The 13,077-nt window shown below is 36.2% G+C and overlaps 1 protein-coding gene across 17 annotated transcripts in view; it reads right to left on the bottom strand.

The window, feature by feature from the left end:
• The window catches only part of DOCK10 (dedicator of cytokinesis 10), a 375,674-nt gene that overhangs the window by 118,073 nt on the left and 244,524 nt on the right, over positions 1 to 13,077 (bottom strand). For all 17 annotated transcript variants that reach the window (XR_008913927.1, XM_056807144.1, XM_056807148.1 and 14 more), the window contains exons 8-11: positions 3,854 to 4,037; positions 1,354 to 1,439; positions 848 to 931; positions 567 to 722 (exon numbers count right to left, since the gene is read on the bottom strand). Coding sequence is in view for 16 of the 17 variants with exons in the window: in XM_056807144.1 (XP_056663122.1) it covers positions 567 to 722; positions 848 to 931; positions 1,354 to 1,439; positions 3,854 to 4,037 (510 nt within the window). In the remaining variant the exon portion in view is untranslated. The remainder of the gene's footprint in view (positions 1 to 566; positions 723 to 847; positions 932 to 1,353; positions 1,440 to 3,853; positions 4,038 to 13,077) is intronic.

The following is a 13,077-nucleotide window of genomic DNA, read 5'->3' as shown; positions in this document are numbered from 1 at the left end:
GGAATTAGGAGTATTTTTTCTGGCTAGACATTATGGGTAGAGATTTGCTGGCTGCTATTGAGCTGTGTGACTGCAGTAGGGCACCCAAGTGGCACAGTAGAAAGACTGCCATGCTTGGAGTAATTTCTTGAGACTTAAGACTCATTTTCTTGAGTTCAAATCCAGTCTCTGACACTTACTTGTTGTGTTACCCTGGGCGAGTCATTTTATACTATTTGCCTTAGTTTCTTCATCTGTAAAAATGAGCTGGAGAAGGAAATGGCAAACCACTGTAGTATCTCTGTCAAGAAAGCCTCAAATGAGGTCATGAAGAGTCAGATATGACTGAAAAAATAACTGGCCAACAACATTTTGCAGAGTGGGGGTCTAAAAATCTTTGGGGTTAAGTTCATCCTAAAAAGAAACATAATAATCAAGTGCAACAAGGAATTTGTTAATCATGTTTATATTTTTTCATTGCACCATTGCTGAAACTAGTCAAAGTCTGGACTTAGCTAAGGTAAGTAAAGGACAACTCAGGGATGCTCTTGACATATCAATGGATAAAATAACCAAAAACAACTTACATTAGTCAATGGATCATTTTCATTCTCAGTGACACATCCCTGAAGGTTTAAATTGAGAGATTTACAAACAGTCATAAATCTCTTGGCTGTCTTTTCTTCAAATGGTCTGATCATGGACTCTGTATCTGAAGGATCCTTTTTCTGAAGTTTTAAGGCCTTAATTAAAAAAAAAGAATTTGAAAAATGGACTGACTTACCACCCAGTTCAACATTTTTAATCAAAATGATAAACTCTGATTTTATAGATTCACATTTATTATGTGCACTGAAGTCCAACTTACATCTATGTCTGGATCCAGGGAAAACAGATTTAGTCTCTCCATGTTTCGTGACATTTTAACAGTTTCTTCTGTTTCTGTGAGGTACTTTGGAAAAAAACAAAACAAAACAAAACAAAACAAAACAAAACATATTAACTTATAGAAACCCAGATATCTGTGACCTTTCCCCAATCCTGCCTTTGCCACCCTCCAAAAAAGAAGTCATTCCCTCATTGTTATCCTTATCTCCATTCATTTCAGATCAAATTTTGGAAAATGTTTATATTTCCATTTTTAACTTGGCATGTTCCATTGATAAACATGCACTTGGTGATATTGGAATTTGAGGGGGGGAATTCCTCCTGAAAGGCATTTTAAAGACCACCCAGACCCACTCCCCATTTAAAGATGGAGAAAGAGAATAAAAATTGATTTACTGAGGTTGTATATAGAAGCAAACATGACCTAAAAACCCTTCTTGGCACAATTATCCTCCCATCTTCTACCCTATTCTCCCAGTTAGTTACTTTAGCAAATTCTGGATGCAAGTTGTTCTCTGAAGAGTCTGTTTCCTCTGATGTGCATTCACAAGTCATAGAATTTTCCAGAGAATCTTAAAAAGACACATTAGAAAACCAAATCATCAATGCTATCCTTAAAATACATCACTCAGATTAGAATCACAAACCTGGGGACACTTACCCAGACTTGGATCCAGCTCTGTGGTCATTAAAGCTTATCATCTCTCACCTTTCCCTCTTACTACATGACAGCCCATGGGTCTGTGCCCCCTTATCTGTCCACTGAAAGTGTTGGAATTACTGCTGGCTGGGTTAATATCCATCCCTCACCATAGGAGTCTACCTGTGATCCTCTTCTCTCAAGCTGCCTTTTCTTGAAGTTTCTCTCCTTGTCCTTGACCCCAGGATTAATACTGCTCTCATTTCAGTCATGGTCACCCTTCAGTCCCACTAGTCTTGTACTGTGGATCAGACTATCGGGGACCTTCGTGTTTTGAGACGTTTATCAACTCCACTCCCCTTATACTTTGGTTCCTTTGGTTTAGATCTGGGCATTGCCCCCCTTTGAAACCAGGGCCACCTAGACTCTCTAAGACATCTTACACGGACCCTATCAACAAAACAGCCTTTCTTCTTTTCCTCTGAAGCCTTGACCATGACAGAACTGACAACAGAAACAATATGCTTGAATGAAGAAGGGAGAAAGGAGAAGTAGGTTCCATGGGTCTGAGATTTCCTCTTCTCATTCAGGCAACAAAAGGCATCTTTCCTTCACTATCAGACTTCTAAGTGGCACAGTGGATAAACTGCTAGAAATGGAATCAGGAAGGCTTCAGTTCAAATACTGCCTCAAAGATCTGTATGATCCTGCTTGAGCTACTTAACCTCTGTTTATCTCAGTTTCCTTAATTGTAAAATGGGGATAATAATAGTATCTGTCTCATAGGTAGCTGGTGAGGATCAAATGAGATAATATTTGTAAAAAGCACGTAATTATGTGACACTTGAACCCACTACCTATTTCTTACCTTTCTTTTTCCTTGGAACCAATACATAATATTGATTCTAAGATAGAAGGTAAAGGTAAAAAAAAAACCAAAACCAAAACCAAAACAACCATTTAGCACAGTAATTGGAAGCTGTTCTGTTGGGTATAAATGCTTATTCCCCTTCGTCCTTCCCTTCTCTTCACATGAGGCAGAGAGTCCAGTTAGAAGATTATTACAATAGTCCAGGTAATGAGGTAATGAAGGCTTGAACCAGGGTGATGGCTTCGTGAATGAAGAGAAGAGGGCATATTGTGAAGGGGAACAACAACAAGATTATGCGACAGACTGGATATATGTGATAACTGAGAATGAGAAGTTGAGAATATGATGTCATTAGATCTCTTGGAGCCTGGCAGGATGGTGCTGCCTTTGACACAAATTGGGATGCTTGAGAGAGGAGAGTTTGGGAAAAAGATAATTAATTCTGTGTTGGATGTGTTGAGTCTGAGATAGACATAGGACATCGAGTTTGTAATACCCTAAAGGCAACTAGTGATATGGAACTGTAATGGAGGGAAGAGGCTAAGACTAGATAGACTGGGGAATCATCTGCTGTGTAGAGATGATAATTAACTCATGGGACCTGAAGGGATCTCCAAGGGAGACAGTATAAACAAAAGAGGGAAAAAAGAGCCCAGGATAGAAGCTTGAAGGACAGCCATAGGCAGAATATGTACCATGAACAAGCAAAGGAGATTGGAAAACTGCTAGGAGGAGAACCAAAAGAGGAGACATTTGGAAGAAAAGTTGGAAAAATGTCTAACTGGAGGATTCATTTTCATAAAGAATTATTTATAATAATAATAGCTGCTAGCATTTATACTTTAATGTTAGCATAGCATTTTACAAATATCTTATTCAGTCTTCATAACAAATCTGGGGGTAGATGCTATTAGTATCCCTACTTTATAGATGAGGAATTTGATGTACTGAGAGGTTAAATGACTTGCTTGGAGTCATAGAGTGTAAGTTCAGATTTGAAATCAGATTTTTCTGATTCCAGGCTCTATCTCCTGTACCATGAGACATTTATGAATTTATGGGCATTTACCTTATCAATCAACCTTTAAAAATCAACCTGAGGAGTTTTATTACTTGATTAAAATGCCAGGTCATAAAACATGTTATATAACCCTTGAGAAAGGTCATGATCCATTAGCTGGTTTCAGAAATTATGTTTGCAGTGTTGCCAACAGATGACCCCCACCAACTTCTGTTGAGATACACTTATCCAAACTATTTTCAACCAACTGGAAAAATACTCATTTTCAGTAACCACCATTATTAAGTCAATGGAAAGATTTGGGGGATGAATTTCTAGAAATGGATACCTCTGGGATGTACGGGTTAGAGGCAGAAAGTTATTTGAGCTAGTGGCAACTTCAGTGACCTAAATGACCCCAAATAGGGAGTCTCCTTTCAGTGTGAGAAGAAATGGAAGCACATCTGTTTCTCACCCAGCCTGAGATCTGTGAGGTCTGCACTCTTCCTTTCCTGAAGGGGCCCCTCAGGATTTATTTGGAGGATTTTGTTGAGAGTGTGAATCCATTCATCCATATCCAGCTCTGTTTCAGCCGCCAGCACAAAATATGTCAGGTCATTCATTTTCAATTCAAAGGCGTATTTTCTAAGTCTGTTATTCTGCAGTATCAAAGAGAGAGGGGGAGAAAAGAAAGGTTTCAATAATTACCCTATAAAATATGGAACAAAGGAGTTTCTAAAAGAGAAAAGAAAAAAAGAATTTATACATGAGTTTTCATACAAAGGCAAATCGCTAAGTGGCAGAATTATGAGATCCTTTAAATAAAAAAAACGTAGCATGATTAGTGTGCTTGTTGACCTTCAATGGCATGCTCCTTAAGGATGTTCCGTTGGACACTCCACCATCATATAAGGTGGTGTATTCTTTCTACCACTACAGATGTCAAACCTATTCTTACCTTCTCATCCTGCCCTGAAATGCCACTTATAGCTTTTCCTAAATGCATTGTTGTGGAGCCACTAAATGCTTTAGTTCTTTTACTATTTCATAACTATAATTACGGTCAAGATTTATCTTTGTAAGCTTCATTCTTATAATGTGATCAGTTAATTCCTTTTTTCCCTTCATACATGTTCTTGAGGATATCTAATGCCACCTGTTCCTTTTTAGTCATGGGAGTTGATTATATGATCTACTTAAATCCACCATTTTTAGTATTTTTTAAATGGCCCCCCATTACATAAGGAACATTATTAAATGAATAGAAGAGTGGATTGAAACTTTCTTATCTGCTTCATTTTCTGCACAAAACTGCTAGAGGTACATTGTTTTCATTTACTATATTTCCTTGGAAGAGATTCTGTGACATGTTTTGCACCATAGTTGGGAGTTCTGTAAAACTATAAATTTCAAATTTCTGAACCTTCCGAAGTTATTCAATCTCTGATTTCCAGATAGTTTGCAAATTATCAATAGGAAAAATACTATTAACATCAATAATAATAACTGACTTTTATATGGCAAGTTGAGAATTGCCAAGAGCAAGTAATTTGCTTTATATGCAATAGCACATTTGATCCTAACAACAGCCCTGTGAGTTAGGTGCTATTATTATTCCTATTTTATAGATGAGGAAATTTTTAAAAAATGGAGTAACTTGCCCAGGTGGTAACAGGGCTAGAACTAGGATGCTGGCTACGTGGAACTTATTCAGGCTGCTTTTCAGTAGTCTTTACAGTTAAACTTTGACTTTTTCCAATATGTTACATGCCTAAGTATTTCATTGATGAAAGCAAATTTAAATATGAATCTATCAAATTAGTGTTGAGTCAAAAAAAGCAGCATGAGCATGATATATTGGAGGAAGGGCTGGTTTTGGAGTCAAGAATTTCTGGGTTCATACTTTGCCTATGACATGCCAATGATGTGATCACTGACCAGTTATCTTAGTACCCAAGCAACTTTCTAAGATGATAACTTCTCTGACTAAGGTATTGATATGCAATGATAGAAGGAGTTTTCACCCTGGGAATTACTTGTAGCAGTGAGCACAGCTGAGCAAAAGTTTTTTGAGTCTCTATCAACCTATTTGCTATTGTTGTTTAGTCATTTTCAGTCTTGTCTGATTCTTCATGACTCCATGTGAGGTTTTCTTGGCAAAGGTATTGGAGGGATTTAGTTCATTTTACAGATGAGGAAACTAAGGCAAATAAGGTTAAATGATTTGCCCGGGGTTATGTAGCTAGTAAGTGCTTGAGAGCAGATTTGAACTTGGGAAAATGAGTCTTTCCTGACTCAAGAACCATCACTCTATCCACTGTGCTAGCTAGCTGACTCATTCAACCTATTCTGCATGTAAATGCATCTATGAATATGTGTATATGTGCATTTTTGTAAGTGTATATATGTACATATATGTATTATATATGAAACATTTATACAATTATTCCATCCATCTGCAGGCAGAAAAATAAAATATTTCTTTTCCAGACTTAAAAACAACATGAAACAGAAGGTCTTTGTTCTCAATGAAGACTGAATAATGAATAGTTTATTAATAATCTGAAGCCTTTATTAAGAAAAAAGGAAAATAACAGGTCAATTTTATTTCCATGAGTCTTTCTTCTTAAAGGCACTGGTATTGAATTCTCCTGTACACGGTGTACATTAACTGGCTCACTCTGTGCTCAGTCTGTTTAATCAAGTTCTCTTTTTTCAGGTTATAAGGGTTTCTGCAAACCCGCTTTTGGTTCTGTGTATCATGCTCCATAAACTGAAAAGGGAAGGTCCTTCAGAAAGGCCAACAATTTTTTCTCATCTAAGTTCCATCTGAGTCTGAATCTCTTGTATATTTTTTTCAAAAGGAGCAAAAAAGCGAAGGCCATGGCAAATGAAAGTTATATTCTAGTCATGCTCCAATGTAATAAGTAAACTAACAAAAAAGTATCCTAAGGAGAACCTGTGAGTCAGTCAGGAATATGATTATTATTATTATTATTTTTCTTAAATGCTCCTTTTCACTGAAGGTTGCCATCATACCACAAAAGCCTCTTTCTTCTTTTGGAGAAAAAAGCCACTTTCCTCTAGTCTTATGACTGGATATTTGAAGATCTTAACTTACCTTTCTAAAGGAGATAAAACTGAGACTCTGAGCCCTAGACTAAAAAAGAGATGGATGGCTAAGAGTCATTCTTATGAGAAAAAGGTAATGTTTTAGCTGAGGACTCCAGTTTTGGCTCGGCAAAGATAGCAGAAGATCAATGGATGGTATACATATTTGTGGGGCAATTTGCACCAAATTTAGAAGGAAAATGATTACTTTTTTACTGCACTATTTCATTAAATGCCTTTGTTTTGAACTCATTGCTCAAACCAATCATTTTGGCTGATTAGTATGAGTAAACCTCTTGGTGGGGGTTCCTGAGCTTGGCTTTAAGTAGGTGTGGACTCACACAGTATTTTCAGCGTGGGGCAACTTTACTCAGAGACCCATGGGGCTGGGACATATTATATGTGCTACAAATATAAAATGCTTCAAGAATTACATGACAGTGAGGGTTGAAGACATTGTCAGCTAACTCTGGTGGGAAAAAACCCCTGCAGAAGGTTTGACCTAAGTTGCGCCTTGAAGGAAGCCAGGGGAAACCAAGATGAGCAGGGGAGGGGATGGATAGTTTGGGAGCTTGTTTGCTGGGAAGAATAGCAATACCTTCATAATTAGGGATATCTGGAATAGAGGAGAGTTTGGGGAGAAAGATGCTGACTTTTGTTCTGGACATATTGAGTTTGAGATGCTTATAGCTAGGTCTTGAAGGAAGTACAAGACATGGACTGGAAAAATATCTAAGTATGGGAAAACATCATGAACACTATCCAGATTATCTAGAAGGACAAGACTCCATTGGTGCCTAATGCTACATGAGGGTGGAGAAATGACAGGACAGGGCAGAACAACTTTATATAGTACAGTGAATTATCCTAGGGAGTTGAGATTTGGTTTGATGGGTAAAAGAAGCCAGAGTCTGTGATGGAGATAGAGACTTGCTTAGCAAGGCTTTTATATCAAAGAAGTCCTTTATAATACAAACTACGGTATGGCTGTGATTCATCAAATATATTTCTCAATAATAATATTCAAAGGATAAGAGATAGGAAGGAAAGAGACCATTTAGGAGGCAATTGCAGTATTAAATTGTGAAGTGCTAAAAAAACCTGAATTGGAGTGGTTGCTATGGAAACAAACAAAAAAGTATGAATACAAATGACATTATAGAGAAAGAACTGGCAGAAATTAGTGATTGAATAGATATGGAAAATGAAGGTAGATAGAATTACAGCTAAATTCTAGTTTTCAAGACTGAGACCAAGAAAATAATAGCATCATTAATATAAGGACATTGAGAAGAAAGGCTGTTCTGGATGAGAGGTGTGGGTAAAGGGCTATATAAACACAATCTCATCCAGTTCTTTTCTTTGGAGTGCCTGTGACACTCTGGTCTTACATGTGATCTTCAGGTTCAAGGTACTCAGGAGCCTACATTCACTCAAAACTATAGTCTATAAGTCTCCACAGATGGCTTTACCTTTTACTCATTAGCCAGAGAACATAATTAGCTCAAAGTGAAGTCTTTTAAAGAGTGTTATAATAACAGAGATAATTAGACATTTAAACATTCCTCCTTTCACTTCTAAACTGCTGCCCACCCCCAACTTGGGACCAAATCTCTCATAAATACATACACATACAATAGGAAGAATGGAGATGTATAAGTAGAACACCTGAGGACAGGCATTGACATTTATGGATGTATTTATTACTCACTCCTCACAAGGCATCATGCTGTGGATGTCTGATAATGTCTCTGTTACTTCCACTGGGTCTACTATAGGGGTTCTCATGATCATTTTTGTATTTGCACACATTGGTGAGTTGCCCTACTAGATTCATGGTGACTGTCGGGCATCTCCATAGTTATTGTTGAGTAGGTTTCCATTGCCCAAATGGTTGTGGAACTTGTCTCTGCTACCAGGTCTCAGTTTCAGCTAGGGTCCCTTATCTGAGGAGCAACCTCTCCCCAATATGAGGAGGATTAAGCTTTGCCATTTTCCTTTTTTAAAAATTTTAAATATTTTCACATGGTTACATGATTCATGATTTCCTGCCCCCCTCCACTCCCCCATCCCAGAGCTGACAAGCAATTCGACTAGGCTACACATGTATCGTGTATTAAAATCTATTTCCATGTTATTCATACTTGTGGTAGAATAATTTTTTAATATCAAAACCCTAATCATATCCCCACTGAACTATGTGACTGATCATATGTTTTTCTTCTGTGTTTCTGTTCCCATAGTTCTTTTTCTGGATGTGGATAATGTTCTTTCTCATAAATTCCTCTGGATTATCCTGGGTCATTGCATTTCTGCTAGTAGAAAAGTCTATTACATTTGATTGTGCCATAATGTATTGGTTTCTGTGTACATTGTTTTCCTGGTTCTGTTCCTTTTGCTCTGCATCAATTCCTGGAGGTCTTTCAAGTTCACATAGAAGTCTTCTAGTTCATCAATCCTTTCAGCACAACAGTATTCCATCACCATTAGATACCAAAATTCATCCAGCCATTCTCCAATTGACAGACACCCCCACATTTTCCAATTTTTTTTTTGCCACCACAAAGAGCCATGGCTCTAAATACTTTTGTACAAGTATTTTTCCTTATAATCTCTTTGGGACAAACCCAGCACTGGGGCTGGATCAAAGGGTAGGCATTCTTTTAAGGCCCTTTGGGCATAATTCCAAATTACCTTCCAGAATTGTTGCATCAATTCACAACTCCACCAGCAGTGGACACTAATGTGTCCCAATTTTGCCACATCTCCAAAATTTATCATTTTCCTTTGCTGCCATATCAGTCAATCTTCTAGATGTAAGGTGGCACCTCAAAGTTGTTTTTCTCCAATAAGGAGGGATTTAGAACACTTTTTCATGTGCTTATTGATAGTTTTGATTTCTTTATGTGAAAACTGCCTATTCATGTCCTTCGAACATTTTTTTATTGTGGAATGGCTTGATTTTTTGTAGATTTGACTTTTTTCTTCATGTATTGGGAAATTAAATCTTTGTCAAAGACTTTTGTTATAAAATGTTTTCCCAGTTTGTTGCTTTCCTTCTAATTTTGATTGTATTCATTTTGTTTGTACAAACCCTTTTTAATTTGGTATAATCAAAGTCATTCATTTTATATTTCATAATGTTTCTTGTCTCGTGCTTGGTCTTAAATTCCTTCCTTTCCCACAGATCTGAAAGGTATGCTATTTTATATTCATTTAATTTATTTATGATTTCGCTTTTTATATTTAAGTCATTTACCCATTTTGAATTTATCTTGGTATAGAGTGCAAGATGTTGATCTACATCTAATTATTCCCATACTGTTTTCTAATTTTGCCAGCAGTTTTTGTCAAATAGTGAGTTCTTGACCCAAAAGCCAGAATCACTAGCTTGCTGGGTTCATTTTTACCAAGTCTATTCCATTGATCCACCCTTCTGTCTCTTAGACAGTGCCACATTTTGATGACCACTGCTTTATAATACAGTTTAAAATCTGGTACTTCCAGGCTCCCATCCTTCACATTTTTCATTATTTCTCTTGATATTCTTGATTTCTTCCAGATGAACTTTTGTTATAGTTTTTTTCCTAACTCTATAAAAGAAGTTTTTTGGTAGTTTGATAGGTATGGCACTGAATAAATAGATTAATTTGGCTAAGGTTATAATTTTTATTATGTTAGCTCCTCTTATCGATGAACAATTAATGTTTTTCCAATTATTTAGATTTAGTTTAAATTGTGTAGAAAGTGTTTTATGGTTGTATTCATATAAATCCTGTGTTTGTCTTGGTAGATAGATTCCTAAATATTTTATATTATCTAGAGTGATTTTAAATGGAGTTTCTCTTTCTAACTCCTGCTGCTGAATTTTGTTGGAAATATATAGAAATGCCAATGATTTATGTGGGTTTATCTTATACCTTGCAGCTTTGCTAGTTGTTAATTATTTCCACCAGCCTTTTGGTTGATTTTCTAGAATTCTTTAAGTATACCATCATATTATCTGCAAAGAATGATGGCTTAGTTTCCTCATTCTACTTTAATTTATTCAATTTCTTTTTCTTCTCTAATTGATACTGCTAGCTTTTCTAGTAAAATATTAAATAATGGAAGTGATAATGGGAATCCTTGTTTCTCTCCTGATCTCATTAGGAAGGTTTCTAACTTGTTCATATTGCAGATGATACTTGCTGATAGTTTTAAATATGTAATTATTTTGAGGAAGGGCCCTAGACTTTCTAGAGTTTTCAATAGGAATGGGTGTTGTATTTTGCCAAAGAATTTTTCTGCATCTATTGAGATAATCATGTGATTTCTGTTGGTTTCCTTGTTCTCTTCTTTCTTTTTTTAGTAGATTAACTGATACTTTTATGTAGTTTGTTTTTCCCCCCCCAAAGAACCAGCTCCTAATCTTATTTATTAGTTCAATAGTTCTTTTACTTTGAATTTTATTAATTTAATTTCTCCTTTAATTTTTGGGATTTCTAATTTAGTTTTCTTTTGGGGCTTTTTAAATTGTTCTTTTTCCTAATTTTTTAAGCAAGCCCAATTCCATTGATCTTCCTCTCTATTTTGTTGCTATATGCACTCAGCAAAATAAAATTTACCCTTATTTCTGCTTTGGCTGTATCCCATAGGTTTTTGATATTTTGTCTCCTCATTGTCATTCTTCTTAATCAAGTCTATAATTCTTTCTTTGATTTCTTTTTTGACCCACCAGTTTTGAAGAATTAGATTATTTAGTTTCCCATTAATTTTAAATTTGCCTTTTCATGGACTTTTGTTAAGTATATTTTTATCCCATTATGATGTGAAAAAGTGGTATTTATTATTTCTGCTTTTCTGCATTTGTTTGCAATACTTCTATGCCCTAGTACATGGTCAATCTTTGTATATGTACTTTGTGCTGCTGAGAAGAAGGTATATTCCCTTTTATCCCTTTAGTTTTCTCCAGATATCTATGAACTCTAATACTTCTTTATTATTTATTTTTGGTTTGATTTTATCTAGTTCTGAAGGGGAAAGCTGAGATCCCCCACTAGTATGACTTTACTATCTATTTCCTCCTTGAGCTCCTTTAATTTTTGCTTTAGTAATCTAGATGCTAAAGAATTTGGTGCATAGCTATTTAGTAATGATATTGCTTCATTGTTTATAGTACCCTTTAGCAAAATGTAATTTCCTTCCTTATCTTTTTTAATCAGATCAATTTCTACTTTAGCTTTGTCTGGTATCATGATTGCTACTTTTTTTTTTTTTTACTTTGGATGATGCACAATAAATTCTGCTCCAGTGTTTTACCTTAAATCTATGTGTGTTACCCTGTCTCAAATGTGTTTCTTGTAAACAATATATAGTAGGATTCTGGCTTTTAATTCACTCTGCTATCCACTTCCACTTTATGAGTACATCCCATTCACATTCAGCATTATGATTACTGTGTATTGCCCTCCATCTTGTTATCCCCTTTAAAGGCTATTCTGTTTCCTTTATGTCCCCCTCACCAGTATTTTGCTTTTTGTCACACACACCCCACTTTCTCCTCCCTCCAATTTCCTCTCTCTTCCCTTGTGTAATATTTAAAATAGTTGGAGACCATAAACTGTTATATTTAAAAGAGTGGGATGCCATAAACTGTAATAAGTAAAATAGTGGAAGATATAAATTATAGTAGATATAAGAGTGGGTGAGTAAATTTGACCACAGAAAATGTGTTTCACTACAGTGTCTTGTTTTAAATCAAAATATAAGGTGGTCGCCAGGGAAATATTCCCAATTATTCAAATACCCAAGTTTTATAGAGAATTTAATTAATTTATAGAGAATTTAATTAATAATACAATGAGGAATCAAAGAAAGAGAGAAAGAGTAAGAAAGGAATAAGTATGAAGGGCCTTAAGCCAACATGGCCTAGACCTGAATCTTAAGAGAGAGCGATCAGTCAGTCAGTCTTTTATCACTCACCACAAGGTCTGTCTAAGCAAGGATTCTAGTGACAGAGTCTCCTCAGAGAGAGTTCCAGCCAAAGTCCTCCTCAAAGAGTCTTCCAGCCAGAGACTGTTTCAAAGGGCCTCTCTCAAGAGCCTCCAGAGGGACAGAGTCCCCTCAGAGGAGCTCCAGTGAGACCTCCTTAGAGATTGTCCTCCAAGAGCTTCCCTTCTTCAGAGCCTCCTTAGAGATCTTCCTCAAAAGGATTCCTCTCAAGCGATCCTCATAAGAGATTCTGCTTTTTCTTATATAGGGGGTTTTTTCCTATGTCACCTCCCCTAAGTTCTTCTATCTACCAATCACAGTAGACATTTTCTAAATGACAGCCCATTACTGCTGGGTCGACTAATCCCTTTAATAATTTTGAATCAGAAAAAACACTGCTGGGTCGACTAATCTCTTTAGTATGTTTGAACCAGAAAAACTTCTGAATAAGTTTTCACCTCTTTGCTCCTGGCAAGTTTACAAGTTGCCTAACCTTTAATAGGTACTTAGCACCCCTTTGTATTACTTCTAAAAATAGGCATGGCTTAAAGAACTTTTTGCCTCACTATAAGTATGGGCCCATGTACCCTCATTGTTTAGCAAGGAGTTTTTTTC

This window comes from Monodelphis domestica, chromosome 8 (assembly GCF_027887165.1).
Source record: "Monodelphis domestica isolate mMonDom1 chromosome 8, mMonDom1.pri, whole genome shotgun sequence".
Classification (NCBI taxonomy): domain Eukaryota; kingdom Metazoa; phylum Chordata; class Mammalia; order Didelphimorphia; family Didelphidae; genus Monodelphis; species Monodelphis domestica.
This window is presented reverse-complemented; position numbering and strand designations above follow the sequence as displayed.